This window comes from Phoenix dactylifera, chromosome 8, assembly GCF_009389715.1.
Source record: "Phoenix dactylifera cultivar Barhee BC4 chromosome 8, palm_55x_up_171113_PBpolish2nd_filt_p, whole genome shotgun sequence".
NCBI lineage: Eukaryota > Viridiplantae > Streptophyta > Magnoliopsida > Arecales > Arecaceae > Phoenix > Phoenix dactylifera.
The window spans coordinates 25,363,961-25,381,030 of record NC_052399.1 but is presented as its reverse complement, the minus strand read 5'-3'; the positions used below and the strand labels follow the sequence as shown (position 1 = coordinate 25,381,030).

Sequence of the window (17,070 nt, the reverse complement as noted above, 5' to 3'; positions counted from 1 at the left end):
GCATGGCCAACTTCCGATTATTGCTCATTCTCCTAGATAACAAGATTTTCTCATCTCTGTTCCTCTTGTAGGTTCCATATGGCCTTTTTATCTTCGTTGTTGATGATCGATCAAATATTTCCTAATCCACTGTTTGATACATCAAAATTCGTAGTTTTATCTTTCTGAATGATTTTGCTAGCTGACTATTTAAAAGACAGCCTTTGTCTACCAGACATCCATACAGACAATTTAATCCCATATCATAGACAGATTTAGAATCCAAATCCCAAAGTTACACCACCAAGATTTTGTTCCTCTGCATCAAATGAACAGCATGAATCTTTGAGCTGCCCAATTTGCCGAGCAAAAAGGTAAAAGCAAAGCTCAATGTTTCAATATCAGACCTCACATTGATACCATCCTATTATAGTATCAATATATAGTATGATATAAGAAAACGAAGCATATCGAATATTGGTACAATACAAAATTACATACTACTTTAGTACCAATATAATATGGTATGGTACCGACTGATACGGCAAATTTTAGGTAAAAGCATAAGTGCGGCAAGTTGGTACAACCTACTTTCCTGGCTTTATGATGACAGGTCTGGAAAAATGTGCATCAGTAATATCAGCTAATTTACGCCTATTTCTCATATGTACAGGAGATGTTCATGAAATGGTCTGCTGGCCAATCACTTGAATGATCACTGGCCTTTCAAACGTACCAAAATGAATCGAGAATATTACAGAATTATAAGATCAGCTCTTAAATCCTTCCTTGTTCGTTGCCCAACCCGATTTCCTCTCGCCTTCGGTCTGCACATCATTGATCCAGTCAGATATCTTTCAGATATCAATTTATGTTTCTCAACCATGCATAAGGCATCGTAAAAGGTCAATAGATAATTATCAAAACACCTGCTTGCGCTTTGACTCCAAACAAAACCTACCATGTACAATTTAGAAGGGCCACTTCTTATTACAAGATGGAAAAGGATCAGAGGATTATTCCACCCGATCATACTTTCCCAAGCTTGCTACAGAGGCATGCGAAGAATGCTTTGCATTTCATGCACAACATGATCTTGAAAGAAGGTGACTCGTATATAACCCAAAGCATGCTACCACTGCATTCTCTGGATCTAGCAAATTGGATGAAAAATTATACTTAACTCGTGCGTTAAAGAAGCAACAATAATATATCTAAGATCTTACCAAACAAAAAAACAAGAAAAAAAATAAAAATTTACAGAGAGCTTCGGAGCTGCAAAAGGGGCAGTGCCACCACAAAGAACATCCTAAAGGCAGCTTCAACCAATCCGATATGTGCTGATCTAAACAAGGCAGACAAGACATTGATATGCAAAAATAGAAAATCATCAACTCATCACTCATTGTTTGGAAGTCCAGCCATATGTTCGTGTAAGGCGGATCTGTTCAAATAGTCACTTGAATTAAGTTGCATCATCCGAAATGCAATTGACACGGACATACAAAAATCACTAAAATTTACCTGAGCAAATGCGTAGATTGCCCGCAGAACCCGAGCATAATCAGTGCCAAGCATTTGAATAATGATGTCCGCCAGAAATGTACCCCACATCCTGCATAAGTTTCGCAATGCAACAATTTTCATCATCAAGTGGCAAATAAGCCTTATGATAGAAGAACTGAATCATCTGACTGCATAGAATTGAGTTTTATGTTTATGGTTCACCTCGGTTTGCAACTAAGGATAAGTTTCCAAGCCACATTCTCTAGATTAAAACCATGGATAATTAATAAACAAAGTTTAATAGCAAATAAATTGTGTCCTGATGGAAGGAATTGCAAATGGCTTGTTGAGACTGTGTAATGTTAGAATCAAGCATAAGGAAAACAGACAACATGAGCAAACAGCAAAGCAGACAAGTACAACAGGCAAATCCTAGGTTAAAATATTTTTCCAGCTCACAAGTGCTTGAAACAGCTTGTACTTCTAACTACTGTTAGAGGAAAAAAAAAATTAGAAAGCAGGACAAGCAAGCTCTGCCTGTAACAAATTCGTTATGTTAGTCATATGTCCTACATTCTATGCTATAAAAATGATACCAGTTCAAGCATTGGTCAATTGTCCGTCACTATCTAGACTTTATTTCAGCACCAAATATAAATTTAACAAGCAATAACAAGAGGACAAAATCAAATAACAAAATAATTTGATTACAATAAAACAAGGTTACAATGGAGCTGCAAACACAAGTAAAAGTGATCATGAAGGTCCGCATTATGCATGAGCTTCCTATCAGTTAAAACAAAACCAAACCATAGGGAGCAACATATTCCTAGCTGGCACCCCGGGAAAGATAACAATATAAACATCCACATACGCTATTTCACTTGTATAATCAGAAGGGCTCTAAAGTTTCTTGAAGTTTTCTGTTGTAAAAAAATGTTTATGAGAATTATCAGTTTCCTCAAAAAACAGAAAAAGGAAAAAAGTTTTCTAGTAAGAAGTGCCATACTGATAATTATAAATAGGATCGCAGAATAATGCTTATCAATCAACAAAAAATCTTTCACCAGTTTAATGCATTATCATTTTAAGAATGTTTTATGTCTAGCAAGTTTAATGCTCAGTTGAAGAAAGAATTTGAAATCAAATGCCCAGTACGTGCCGCAAACTAATAAATTCCCCCAATGATGCTTTTGAAATTGGAAGTAAAAGTAAAGAAGAAAACACATACAGTGGCCCAAGTAACATCATAAAACTCTTCAGCCCAAGATACCGTGTTGCAGCACGAGCCAAGCCCTACACATGTTCAAAAATTATGAACTAGCAGAGTTAACCTAATATCACCAGACAGATCAAGAAATCATTCAGATTTGCATTCATATTTCCAACTCAAAGTAAGCTGGCACTGGAGACAAAAACATTGTTTTTAATGTGTAAGAGCCTTCCTAAAGAAAGAATGACCTGTCTTGCAGCAATTGCAGCTGCCCTTGACTCCAGGCCAACAGCTACTAGTTGTCCACCCTGACAGCCACAAGGAAGGAAACATGTTTGAAAAGGAAGCCATTTACTGTAGTATAATAAGATGTACTTGTCAGAATAAGTTGAGAAATCTCGCTGGTTATTCTACACCAAAATGAAATCAAATATCCTTTGCTAAATATTGATAGCATTATCACCTAGCACACTAAGCACTATCAACTCATAATATGAAAACTGCAAAGCAATATATTTCCTGAATGATATTACTGCAAACATTCTAATGCGAGTATGACAAGTAAACAAACAAATTGGAGAAATCCAGATGCAAACAATATTATGCAACAGAACTAGCAACATACAGGTAGTAGGACATGTATCTGTCATAATGTTATTACCCAAAATATGGAAAAAAATTTTGCAATGGTATCAATTGCAACGGTACAGACAGAAATCAATAAAAGCCAGTAGCTTCGATATATTCCATATTTTTATTTGCATGATTCATTTTATATAAAAGATACAATTAAATAGAATAAGGAAAGATTTATGTACGAAATTCTTTTTAAAATTTTACATACATTAGGAAAAAAACTATGGCTCATAAAATCACCCAACCATTACATGTATAGACTTCAATGAACGGTTCGCTAAAATAATAGATTTATACTTATTTCAAATTGTAGTACCTCCTCAGAGTTCAGGATATGCAATCAGATGATGGCATGGCTAGTTACTAATTTAAGAGTCAGATCCATTGGGAAATTTTCCAATATGGTTTCGCTAGGAAAAATAAAGGATATGAATCAAATGTGTGTTTGTCCGTCAAATGGTTGCTCTGGTTCAACTGGATTTGAGATATTGAAGCCTCTGATTTCTAATTGACATTAAATAGTGCTATATAAAAAATGTTGCAAAGAATGGATCATTTTGGTGCATGAATCTCCATCATGATCATTAAAAGAACACTAATCTCCAGTATGATTGATGAATTTTCTTGATGTACATTTTGTGGATACATTTTCAGCAGGTTCTGGTATATGATGACTTGGATCCATGAACACATCCAAGCTGTTCTCAAGTACCATATGCAGCAGTTGGCTGCTCTAGGAAACAATAACCAGCATATGATTGATTTTGGAAGAGGAATCAGCATATTCCTACCCTGTATTTCAAAAATCTTAAAGTATAATTTTCCAGGATACATAGATACTGTTTTTCTCATATAACATATGCCTTAATCTAGCAATTATCTTCTAACTTGGAACAAGAGAATGATATTACTTACCCTTGGCCAATCATTTCAAGATCTTTCAAGATCATCAAAGTACATCCATGTTGCTCATCAGCTTGTCCCAGATTTTGCTGTTGCATGTCTTCTATTGTGGGATCCAATCATTCAAGTACATCCTTATGTAATTATAGTCTCTTGTCATAATCCATGTAAGTCACCATGTTATATTTGTCGAAGAATTGTTTCAGCAATAAAACATCTGATCTACTGACATTAAGATGTAGGTCCAATCCACAATAAGTGGGACCTGAAAATACCTCGGATCTGCAATTAAACATGACATCTAAAATAATTTCATATTCCCACATGGAAAATCTACAAAGGGAACAAACCTAAGCTCCAGAAGGTGATCATTTTTACGATCTGGTTGAACACTCGAAAGAAAAAAGAAGATGAAAAGATAGGACAAGATACACGAAGAGAATTCAATTCTTTTCATTCTTCACCAAGACCCGATTTTGCATCATCTCTTCTCTTGCTTTTATTGCTAACAAACATTATAAGACGATACAATTCCTTGATTAGGAAAGAAATAATCAAAATAGAGAATAAGACACTTAAACTTTCTAATAATAGAAAACTTTTTATCTCTACAAAACCAATGTAGAAAGCCATAAATATCTCCAAATACAATTTATACTTAAAATACTTTCAGAACTTTCTGACAACTGAAAAATATGTATTTTTACAAAACCAACATAGAAAGTCATTGATCCAGAAGGATCACCAACCTCGATATAAACCACTTTGGCCACTACAGGTAGTGCTGGACAGAGTCTAAGAGCAAGATCCACCACATCAAAAAGCCGACTCACGTGTCAAACTTTCGAATGTCATAACTTGGTCATACGATGTCCAATTGAGATGATTTTCTTTTGTAAACCACTTAACTTTTTGAGCTCTATAACGTGACACCGCCCCAATGGGCGCAGCATAGCTAGCGACCAAGCCCAAATTACATCATTTGGGCCCCGACAAGGCCGATCAAAGCAAAAAATTTCTTTTCTAAAAAGACTTTGACTGGGCATACTCTTAATCCAAGAAGAACTAGACGGAGCGATGAAAGGCAAATGCAGGAGTTGAGATCTACCTCTAAAACAATTTTAGCCTATTTTTGTTTATGTCCACTATTCATGTGTATGTTAGGAAAGCTCGTCCTATTTAAACCAGACGAGTAATCCAAACCCGAATTATGTAAGGACGGACCTCACCAGCATAAAAGAGGCTATGTACCTTAGTTTTTGATCATCAATGAAAGAAAAGGGGACTAAGACCCTACTTTCGCCAAATTTTCTATTTTTTTCTAAATTTTTTTGAGAAATTCGAGTTAAGCAGGCTGAGAAAATTTTTTCTTCTCTCCATTGGATTAGTCATAAATATCTCCAAATACAATTTAAACTTTCCTAAAGCAATCTAGACCTATAGAAGCGCCAATAGATAATATTCTTACTTAAAATGGGACCTAAAAACTTAGTAAAAGAATAGACAAAAACTAAGTAGGAAAATAATAAGAAAGAGGAACATAACAGACCTCCTAGAGGATTTAAATGAAAGAATCCTAAGAACCAACAAAACAGCAATTAACCAAAAATAGAAAATAAAAAAAAAGAATATGATTAAATCTCCATATATTTCAAACTTAATCTACATTAGTAAGCATGGGATTCCACTTCAATGGTTTTTGAAGCATAGATTCCACAAATGCAGGCTAACAAGGGTTGCTTCAACATCTATATGACTAAAGTATGGAGCGCCATCAAAATTGCAGTGCGGACACTAAATATTGTTTATGATGAATCAAGTTTATTTAATAGATTAGATATTCGAATCAAGAAGCTTCTATACAATATCACAATTCAGAATCAATAGTTTAGGCCCAATAAAGTGCATATGGAATAGTGTATGCTTCACACATCATAATGCATAATTAGATTACAGGCTGCTAAAATTTGGGACGAATTTATTGTTATGTTAGTAATAGAGTAAACATATTGTATCATTTTACATTAATTTTCTTGAAAAAGGAAAAATATAACATAAACTAATGATTCAAATGCAAAGCACATGCTTTAACTAGTATAATATAGAACTAAAGGGTCCCTAATATAGAAGGGTGTCAGCTAGTAATAACATCAAAGATAGCTCGAGCAAACATTCATCGAGCAGATCACAAATAGTTATGAAAAGGTTATACGGCAATGTTTTGTGGCTACAGACGCATATATCTAAGTGCAAGAAAAAGGTATCAAGAGATTATCAAATTTATTCCAATCTCAAAGTTGGAAGAAGGGCAAAATCGCTGCATCTTAGTAATTAAATCAACCAAAGATAAACCCATGAGATAACTTAGAAAATGTATTGGCAAGGAAAAGAAGAAGAAAATACAAAGGGACTCTCAAGTTGCTAACAGAATGCTAATAGCACATAATATAACTTAAAAATAGACAGGTAGATAGCATACATATATAATCTGCATATTGACACAAAATTGGTTTCTATCAAGGCAGCCTAGGATTTCAATGATGTTCGTACACAATATACAAACTTTGTCCATTACATGCTGCACTATATAACAAATATCACAAACTGAGATAATTTTCAGAAATATATCACAATCAACCAAGTTATATGCCTGATTCATTCTAAGCTAAATATTAGGAAAGTCAAAGAAAAAACTTGTTTATTGGATAACAAGAAGTTGTGTAATGTTTGAAAAAATGCAACCGCATACCTGTTTTACAATTTCATGCTTTATCTCATAGTTTGCAGCCTCCAGTAGCATCTTTCCAGATAGTCTCTGAGCTAACTATCGTAAAAGGAAAATAATAAAGAATTGAGGCATTGCAAGAAGATAACTCCACATGTCATGATACGCAAAATGCCTTCATACCGTTTCATAAATCTTTGCCACACCTAACATGCCACCACCCTATTGAGAGGTAAACAGATTTACTATGATAGCCCAATGACAATAGAACATAATTTGGCTGAATACAAAGCTTTCAAAGAAGAAAACCTTCAGAAATATTTGCTGGAGTTCTTTTGCCCCAAATCTCAATGCAGGAAAGGCATGCACCTTCCACTGGCTGAGTCCAACTTCAAGACTTCCATGACCATTTGAATGTTTGCTGCCATCCCATGGAAAAGAAATAGTGCCCACCTCCTTGCTGATTTCAAAAGCAAATCGAAAAATCAAAGAAAAAAACTAGAAAAATCTAATACCTAAATGAAAGACTGAAGAGAGGAGACAAGGAATCTTTTCCAAGGGAATTACATGGTTATTTTTCTTTTAAAAAAAATTTAAAAAAAAACGCATGCTAACTGTTAAACATCTTCATCATGTATCAATTAGAGGTATGAAGAATCTCATGATAGTAATGGAGTTTTAAAAATTATACCTACGTGCAAAGCTGCTAACCAACAGAAAAATTAGTGTGCACCTCTCACTCTCATTCTTGCACTATGTTGAACTCTGAACAACATAAATTTCAATTTCCCCTCCTGAACTCATTCTTGCTTGCAGTTGTTACTTCTAAATTATGATATTAGCCATTCTCATTGTATCAGAAGATGGTATAGCTCTCTCAACATACCTAAAGCTAAAACATAGTCACAAGCAGATATTTGAGATATTATCATTCAAATTAATCATTACTTTTCTGCTTTATGAAAAGTTCCTAAACCAGACAAAGTCAACATTTTCTCGTGGTTGGCATCAAACAAACAGATATTAACATCTGCAATGGAGACAGGTTACATGTAACAATTCAGGATCTCACCCAAAAAGGCTAGCCAGAATGTATTATTTCTGCATGGATCCTCACATACTCCCCTTGTTTAAGCATTGGCGTCATTGCCAGGTTAAGGATCCAAATCCATTCAAATCTAATCACAAGCACTACAATCAGCCCGTGGTCAGCTTCAATAGGCATGTGCTGTAGTATCTCCTAGTCTATATAAGCCATGGGCTGGATCCGCTCTGATACCATTTGTAATAACCCAGGACCTCATCCAAAAAGATTAAATGGAAGGTATTATTTCCGCATGGGTCCTCACGATCATGTATGGCCATGTTACGTGGCCAACCCAGGTGATGGGTTCAAGGCTTGACATTATAATCTCCTTATAAAATGCCAGTTCACTAAGTTGAAATGCAAATATTCAAAGAGTATCTGAATATCAGTGCATCGCCTATGTCTATATTGTCAGTTTGGGATATCTGGAGGTGGAAATAAGACTAAGGAAAAATCTCAGATTGGGCTGGGATAAGTAGGTGATGGCAGATTGGTGGAAGACTTGGAAAGAGAGAAATGAAAGAATCTTTAGGGCAACACAAGCTTCAGCAAAAGACATTATTAGAGAGGTTGATATTTTTGGGTGAAGTGGGCCTCGGTTGCTCCAAATAAATATGAAAAAGACATTTATAATTTCAGATCAGAGCGCTTCCACTGATGGCAACATTGTAATGGCTTCAATTCATTTTCTCATGAAATGAATAGATGGGAATATAGTGGATTAAGAATATACATCACATAGATGAAATTTGGCAGGCTAGCACTCAAGACAAAAAAGGGTGAAAGAGGCGAAGATAAAGAAGTCTACACAGAATATTTCAAGCTTCTAGTTCAGGGGCAAACAACATGCAAGATTTCAAGAGCAAGAAGACATGTATCTATGCTATGCCCAATGATGTAATAGGAAGCAAAATAAAAGTGATTGCATGATGTCTGTTTGATTTTCTATTGCAAGTATGGTTTCTTTGGAGTATGGTGATCCTAGTTCAAAGAGGTTTTTCTTTGGTCTCTTTCTCATTTTTTCTTGACCATTCAGGCATTCAGGATAATACCATAATGGTCAATCTATGTCATGGTCTCTGCAACAAATACTTCTCGTCACAAGTCACACATGCAATAATTTTGAAGTATCAGTTTATTGCCAACATGAATCAAACTCGGATTATTAGCTTAGATGGAATTTCAGTTTCCATTTAGATGGAAAGATGTCATGCATGAATTTGTTCTCTTTTCCCATGTTGATTTTTTATATATATTACTAGCAGGCAAAACTTATAAAAATTACCTTGAATATTCATTCAACATGTGAAGAAAAATTTCAACTTCAAGGTCTTCTGCTGACAATTTTTTTGAACATGGAATACCCAGTTTTCTTCTCACATCAAGTAAGACATTTCTGTAAGATGGTCTCCAACCCCTTTCAACAAAAGACATAAAAGGTCAGATACTTATACAAAAGGTACGTCACAGGAAACTAAAATTAAATTGGTTTTTTCTTTAGAAAAAAAAAAGAAAGAAAAGAAAGAGCACTTGGAAATCCTTTAACATATGTAAGAAATTGAGGGCAATAAGGCTCAAAACATTATATGGACTAAGTTCACCAAAAGAAGAAAATAGAAGAATAAGTAAAGAATCACAGTTTGAATTAACTAAAAGCTGTCAAGCACAAAGACTCAAAATCCAGAAAACTTCACGGACCGCAATGTTGAACGGGCATCTGCTGCAAGGTACAAGAATCTTGACTCTAAATGTGCTATAAAATCTTCTCGTTCCTCAATAGCCTCTCCACCCATAAGAAAATCAGCATGTTCTCTACTTGTAAATGATTTTAGCAAGGGACTGAAGTAGCTGCAGAAAAATGTTCAATCTGAATCACTATACAGATAATAAGGATACTTTGATTAAATCCTTTATGAGCTAAAGAGCTGAAAGTAGGTACAGTAGACAAAATGAATATTTGGCTGTATGTATGCAATTGTTTTTATAATTCTTTTTGGAAAAATTACTTAGACTCTCCCTCAACTTAGAACCAGTTTCACTTGGTATCCCTTGAGTTTAAAAAGTTTCAAAGTGGTCTTTCAAGTTAGTTAATTGGTTCCATGTAATCCTGCTATCGATCTTTGTTTATCTGAGCTCATGAAATTCCATCGTGCAATAGTCACATAAGATTTTTAGGACTGAAAATACCCTTGTGAGGAGTCGTTTACATGGAAAGGAGGGATGGCGAGGACAGATGAGGAGGGATGAGGAGGTTCGGAGTGGAGGAGAAGGTGGTGTTGGAAGAGGAGGTGGTGCAAGTGGGTGGGGCTTGGATCGGGTTAGATGGAGAGGAGGGATAAGGATGGCGGCAGAGTTTAGAGACAAGGAGGAGGAAGTGGAGACTGGAGAGAAGGGATGAAGATGATGGTGGGGTTTAAAAAGGAGGAGGAGGATGTGTTGGAACAGAAGGAGGTGGGAGTGGATGAGGCTCTGGTGGACAACGTTAGGGAGGAGGGATGGAGTGGAGGGATGAGGACAGTTGCGGGGTTTAGAAAGAAGGAGGAATTGTTGGAAGAGGAGGAGGTGGTGGGAGTGAGGAGAGATGAGAAGAGGAGTAGAGAAGGCATATTTTGATAAATAAGCCATTTCTATGTGAGTAAAGTTATCCTTTATGATGGCGTCTTAAATGTGTTGGACATCAAATGAGGCTTGGGACTATATTGAACCACTTAACTAACTTCAGAAACAACTTTGATACTTTTCAACTTGAGGGATACTAAATAAAACTAGCCCTAAGTTGATAGGGTATTTAAGTAATTTTTCCTTTCTTTTTTAAGGATTAGAAACCTTCATCAGAACAACAAGATCAAAATTACATGTCCATAAGATTGAGAAAATGAAATGCAAAATGCTCGCTTCCATTACCATGTCTATAATGCTATCATAATAGGCACTAGAACTCCCATGATCTGTCTGTGAGATGGAGAAAATTGCTTTGGGAGACATCGGCAATGAAGTGAAGACCAATTTTTCAGAGAGAAAGAGATCTGTAATTGTTCTTACAGAAATAGGAGAATGGCGAGTTACGATAATGCCTGTAATATTTCACTTCATTGAGATTTGAATCTATCAAGATGCCTTTGGAGTTGGTTTGAAGCATCTAGACACTCTTTTAGCCAATGAGTTTCAGCTCCTTTTTCAGCAGCCAAAAGTTCCCTTGAGATTATCTGAACCTTAAGGGCATTTTGCTAAAAGACATTACCTGCAGTGGCGAGTTACAATATTGCCTGTAATATTTCACTCCACTGAGATTTGAAGCTATCAAGATGCCTTTGAGGTTGGTTTAAAGCATCTAGACAACCTTTTTGCAAATGAGTTTCAGCTCCTTTTTTAGCAGCCAAATATGCTCTTGAGATTATCTGAACCTCACACTCTATAGCTCTTGATCAAAAGAGACGGTGACAAAGGATTTACATAGCTAGCCCTCAGTAGATGGATAAGGCCTCTAGGTTAGATTTGTTGAATTTGAGACCACTAGGAAGTCAGATTTCCAAAGGAAGTAGGGTTTTTTGGCTTCTAGTTAAAAGTGAAAGTGTTCCATTAAGTAAATCTATGATACCACCCAATCTCATATGATGAACTTGCAATGAAAGAGTTAATGAAGTCCATCAAACATTCACTTCTCATGCCTCTAACTTATAAGGTGCAAAACGATTGAATTCATGACGATCTGAATTCAAAATAGAGAAGATAATTAGTATGGATTTTAATGTCTTTTTTTCTCACAGGGTTTTGGATATTGAATATCTCTAAAGTATAATTTCAAAATTATGTTTTCCCTGAATGCAAATCCTTAAGGTCTTCAAAATGTAATTTGAATATTGCGTTCAACAGAACATAACCTTACAACGGTGCATCTATCAATTTTATAACTAGGATTTTCATATACAAAATTTGTTTTGGATTTTTCATTTCTTACGTAGTCACCACATAATACAAATAGACAACCATGACCTTTTGTATGAATTTCAAGTATTCATTCTCTTGAGTTTGATGTATCCAATTTAAATCAATTGAGAGCACTTTTAACAAACCAATATGCAAAATGCAGATATTTTAACATACAAAAATTGTAACTTTACATAATTCAAATTTATATATGTTATCTAGTTATCAGCCCAAGCCAAGCTAGTACCCAAACCTAACCTAGTAAGCTTCTAAGACCAGTTTTTAGATCTTAATTTAATTATCTTCTAACAATCAAAATATATTATTAGGCTATTGGGTACTAATAACATCGCCACAATCAAGTTTGATTTTAGATATTACTTCCTTCTACCAGGTCAAACTATGTATTTAAAACTTACTAAGAAAATGAATTCTTAAACTTCTTGACCAAACTCATAGAGTAACAGAACACAATTATTTCATGTATCTTACACTAATGTATCCAATTTTACAATGGAACCAAGAGAAAAATCAATGATTTAAAAATTTAAGAGAAGAAAAGCCATATCCATAAACCAAAAGCTGCATCAACTGAGTATTGACTGGATTAATTTTGCTTTTTCAAAGTTATATCTCTCCTGAGTGTTCCACATAATAGAAAACCACCCTTTCCTCAATGCATTCCTATCCCCTATTCTTCTATACAAGGCCCATGAAACTAGTACCAAGAACTGTACAAGTATGTTCTATCCCCTATTCCTCTTTACAAGGTCCACAAAACTAGTACCAAAAACCGAACAAGTGTGTTACTGATTCTATACGGTATGGTACATGGTATGCACCCTATACTGACGCAGACTTCCAATACTCTTCTCGCTCCTAGCCATGGTACCACCCAAAACTAGGAGATTTGGACCAATATCGAACTGTACTAGTTCAGCTCATATACTAAATCAAACCTCGGTTCTATATCAGTACTTATCAATATAGTACAATCCAGTCGGCAAGGGGTGGCACGGGTTAGTACGATAGATCTTGCTTCTTTGCATTTAAGCATATTTCTTGCAAACCACCACCACTATCCCACCATTCTCATCTCTTCCTAAACCTCTGACCCATGCTCTCTCCATCACCATTATCCCGCCAAATCACTAGCGATTGCAACATTGGGCAAGAAAGGATGATGGTAAGGAAACCTCAGATCATGCACCCAGTATAAGTTTATGTATAGATTCTTAGGAGTATGAAAAGTTAAGAAGGCTAACTAGCATTCAAACCCAACATAGTACCAAAAGAAACCTCTTGCTTACTAATCCAAACAAGATTTGTCGTCTCAGTACCGGACCCCATACCGGTGCCACACTAGCACAGTGTCAGTACGGTACATACAAATTTTTTTTGGCATACCAAGTGTCGATATACCACCTATACTGAATACCGGTACCGAACTAGTATGGTACGGTCCGCCCGTTTGAGCCGGTACGATATATGAATCCAAGGATAAAACTATTCATAAATATATAAACTACAACATGCAATTTCACACCACTCTGATTTCATTCATCCTATACATCTTAGTATGAGGTCACCCCAGAATAAGATGTTTTCATGTAGCGATAAATTTCCCTAACCAAGCTAGAAGAATTCAGCACAGTAGAGTTCGTTCATTTTGAGGTTCTCAGTACCTCATCCAAACTGGTAAAGTACCAGCTACCAAGAATGACATAATTAATTGGCAACAAAGGTAGCAAACCAGTGTGGAAACAAAATGAAAAGTTTTAGCTCTTCCAAAATGGGTTCCAAATAAAGACTAATACAATAAATTTCTGAAAGATTAAAGGAAAAGAATGGTAAAGGAGAATACTTACCTCGGCCCAAAGAGAATGCTTTCCAGCTCGTACAATTCATCATCAGTAGCAAGTTCAAGCACAGACCGCAGCTCAGTGTCGAATATTTCTGCCAATTAAAAAGGAAATGAAGTAACCAAAAGAACACACAGGATTAATTGCTTTAAAGCCTGCATCCACCTCGAATACTATTCCCTAAAAAACGAACTTTTATTTTTAAAAAAAAAAAAAGCCGCCCATCACCTTCTCTTCGGGCCGAAATCGCCGCCTGCAGAGGACGAAATCGAACAGCCAGACGCCCCGGTGAGAGAAGAATCCGCCGATTCCCCACGAGCTCGAGCTAGGGTTTAAGCACATTGGGCGACAAAAGGGGCGTCAGGGGATCCAATTCTTTTTAAAGCCCCAAAAAGATTAAGATTTTTAGAGGAGAAAAAGGAGGTAGAGAAGGACTAACCCAAGAAGAAGAAGAAGAAGAAGAAGAAGGGGAGAAGAATGCTCGCTGGTGGTGGCTTCTGGGGCTAAGAGCGGGGGAGGCGGAGAAGGAGATGGGATGGAAGGTGACGGCACCCATCGATCCTCCGCCGCTCGGCACGGCTGGAGCTCAGGGCGAGGCGGTGACCGGATTCATGCAATGGACGTGAGGAGACCGCATTTGGGTTTTGTCTACTTTTGTGAAGATTTACATCGTTGTCGTCGTCTTCACTAGCCGGACAGAGGGTGCTTTGAATTTCCATTCTGCCACAATGGGATCTCTTTCAGCGTTCACGATTATTAAATCTGAATTGGTGGTGGACTTATTTGAGGTAAAATAAGCGTCGAGTAACCATAGATCAGTACATGGTGATGCATTTTCGTTCAATTTAAGATATGAGACATTTTATATGATCATGTATGTTTAGGGGCAAAATGGATAATTCGCCCACATCGAGACCTTGTTGTGCCTCAAATTTTAGAGATGTGAGAAAGGTTAGAGGAAAAAAAATTAGGAAGGATGTAGGTCTGATGGCCGGATAGCCTGCTCGGCTTGCTCAAGACCGAAACCTTTCAAATGAGTTTGGGCAAAATATTTTAAGCCCAGCAGGCCAGGCAAACCTGAAATAGGCTAGACTAAAGTTTAGGTCTTTGAACCCAGATCGAGCCCAACCCAATAGATTGCCTTGATTTAAATTAAATAAGTGGCTAGTTTAATTGAGGAATAAGGCGGCTAGGGTTAGTGGTTCTAGAACCGATATTCTAAGTTTAGGAACACCAAAACTCTTTAATGTCTATGGCTTATGAGCTTTCCTGCTGTTTGCACCCTATATCAACAACTCATATAGCTGCCCCATATGGACGAGGTTAAGGGCTCAAAATAGATTGAAATAATGCTATCCTTGCTAGACCTGATGGGAATCGGTCATGATAGATCAAAACATTAGCTAAAAGAATGGGATTCGGCCATGGCGTGTGTAGGCACAATTCGAAGGATAGTTTTATTTCATATGCGATTTGGCTTGCGGTTATACAACATATTAGGAACATGGAATCGTAGGGGCAAACTTCTAGAATCATTGAAGAATGTGACGATTGGTGTGGATGGATACAAGAATTCAGCAGTTATGTTATAATTTTTGTTATGTATAAATAAGTGGATTATAATCAAAAAGGGATCTTTGATGCATCACTAAAAAAAATTTATCTTTAACCTCCCTATCTTAGTTTACCAGTAGGGTACTAATTAATGTATGAGTAACAATAGAATACTTCGGCTACATCCTATCCTACCCTATCCTCCTCTTTTTTCTTTTAAATGGATGGTATGATGGTAGCGATAGTTTTTAAAGATTAAGATACTCAAACCCATGTTACTTTCATCATCTTCTTTATGACCCTCCTATCTTTTTCAGCTAATTTAAGATGGCACATCCGTGCATCTACCATAGTCTAGCCACTACACTTATCGTGCCAACATCTGTGGTCTGAGAATACTCACGATGAATCCAATTAGTGAGAAGAGAAGAGAAGTGCTTTCTTTTGGTATCAGATTTGGAGCAAATACACGGCGAGGCCTTTCTCTTTCTCTCACCATTATTTTTTTTTTTTTTTTTTTTTTTTTTTGCTAAAGAAAAAGGGGTAGGGAGGAGGAAGGGACAAGCCCACCCCCGCGTAGCAGCCCCCACTGGGCCCCCGCCCCGCCAGGAGAATGTTCGATGCGGGCAGATCACCATTGTTTTCTCCCACCTACTCTTATTCTCTCTCTTTTGCTTCTTTGTTCAAGCCAAACCACCACCTTCACTACCATATCTTTCCGTATATCAAATTTTCCCACTCTCCTGATAACTGTTGGATTTTCTACAGGCGGCTAGATTCAAGGCCTTGTAATCGCCATGCTTGGTCTCGTTTCTTCTCCTGTGGGATGGCGCCCTCCTAATAATGAGAAAGGGTTATGGCCTGCGGTTCTATTTTATGTTAACATTCAAAGATTGCAGGCCTTTATATCTGGGTAAGCCTGGAGCCTCCAAACCACGTTCCAGTTGATCCATAAGGATGGGTTTGGGTTGCATCTTTACGTGAAAGAATGATTGATCTTCTTTCACACACCAGCCATTAGATCATGCCTCACGCAAATCTCTAAGCACTCCAAACTCTTTTATTCAACCATTTGCATAAATCTCGAAGCTGCCATTGCATAATCCAATGGTGAATTCATGCAAAAGAAGGTGAATCCTTCGCGAAGTACAACAACATATGTTGGAGTAAACTAAGAAAGTCTAAGGAAATCCTCCTATTTATATCCAAGAAAATGGTCAGTCCAGCTTCACTATAGTGACTTTAATATTCAAATAATCTTGTTAGTTAAAAAGGAATGTTACGGTCCTTTGGAACATTGCACGGAAATTCCAGTCTTTTCTGAAGCTTATGAGAGAGATAAAGGAGCAGATAGCTAGCTATTCTATTGTATTCTCCTATCTTGCTTTGTTTGGGGTAAGACTACAACGAAAAGAGAAGTTCTTCTCCTCTGCTTCCAAGACCGTTGGTGTGATATCCATCCAAGACCTTTAGAAATCAACAAGTTGGAGAATATATACCATGGTGAATCAAAAAATAATCTTTGTAAGTGTATTTGTTGCATTTTTTTAACAAAAAAAATGTCTAGAAAACCTGAGGCTCAAAAAAGGTCTAGTTTGGACTCTGAATTGTCAAAAATTTATTTCATATAACTTTAATGAGTACCGTCAGATGGAGAGCTATGGATCAAAAGAAAAGC

General features: G+C 36.6%; 1 protein-coding gene across 3 annotated transcripts; it reads right to left on the bottom strand.

The window, feature by feature from the left end:
* Positions 1 to 512: 512 nt before the first annotated feature.
* LOC103708610 lies at positions 513 to 14,562 on the bottom strand. 3 transcript variants are annotated; one of them, XR_001879545.3, is made up of 14 exons: positions 14,278 to 14,559; positions 14,067 to 14,163; positions 13,845 to 13,932; positions 9,748 to 9,897; positions 9,335 to 9,466; positions 7,272 to 7,422; positions 7,146 to 7,184; positions 6,987 to 7,061; positions 2,947 to 3,006; positions 2,717 to 2,781; positions 1,504 to 1,594; positions 1,241 to 1,423; positions 941 to 1,132; positions 513 to 806 (listed from the first exon to the last, which is right to left on the bottom strand). XR_001879545.3 is itself a non-coding variant. In XM_008793621.4 (12 exons), exons 1-12 carry the CDS (start codon positions 14,392 to 14,394, stop codon positions 1,382 to 1,384), a joined length of 1,107 nt encoding a protein of 368 aa, XP_008791843.1. In that variant the 5' UTR covers positions 14,395 to 14,559; the 3' UTR covers positions 1,134 to 1,381. The 3 variants fall into 3 exon arrangements, 1 of the variants encoding a protein (XP_008791843.1); XM_008793621.4 differs by lacking the exons at positions 513 to 806; positions 941 to 1,132 and having other exon boundaries at positions 1,134 to 1,423; XR_003385981.2 differs by lacking the exons at positions 513 to 806; positions 941 to 1,132; positions 1,241 to 1,423; positions 1,504 to 1,594 and adding an exon at positions 4,250 to 4,519 and having other exon boundaries at positions 14,278 to 14,562.
* Between the last annotated feature and the right edge of the window lie 2,508 nt (positions 14,563 to 17,070).

Excerpts from the sequence above, each read along its gene's own strand:
- LOC103708610 (XM_008793621.4), bottom strand. The coding sequence starts at position 14,394 with ATGGGTGCCGTCACCTTCCATCCCATCTCCTTCTCCGCCTCCCCCGCT. Across the intron at positions 7,185-7,271 it reads TCCAGCAAATATTTCTGAAG|GGTGGTGGCATGTTAGGTGT; the intron begins GTTTTCTTCTTT and ends ACCTCTCAATAG. Across the intron at positions 7,062-7,145 it reads TGGCAAAGATTTATGAAACG|TTAGCTCAGAGACTATCTGG; the intron begins GTATGAAGGCAT and ends CTTTTACGATAG.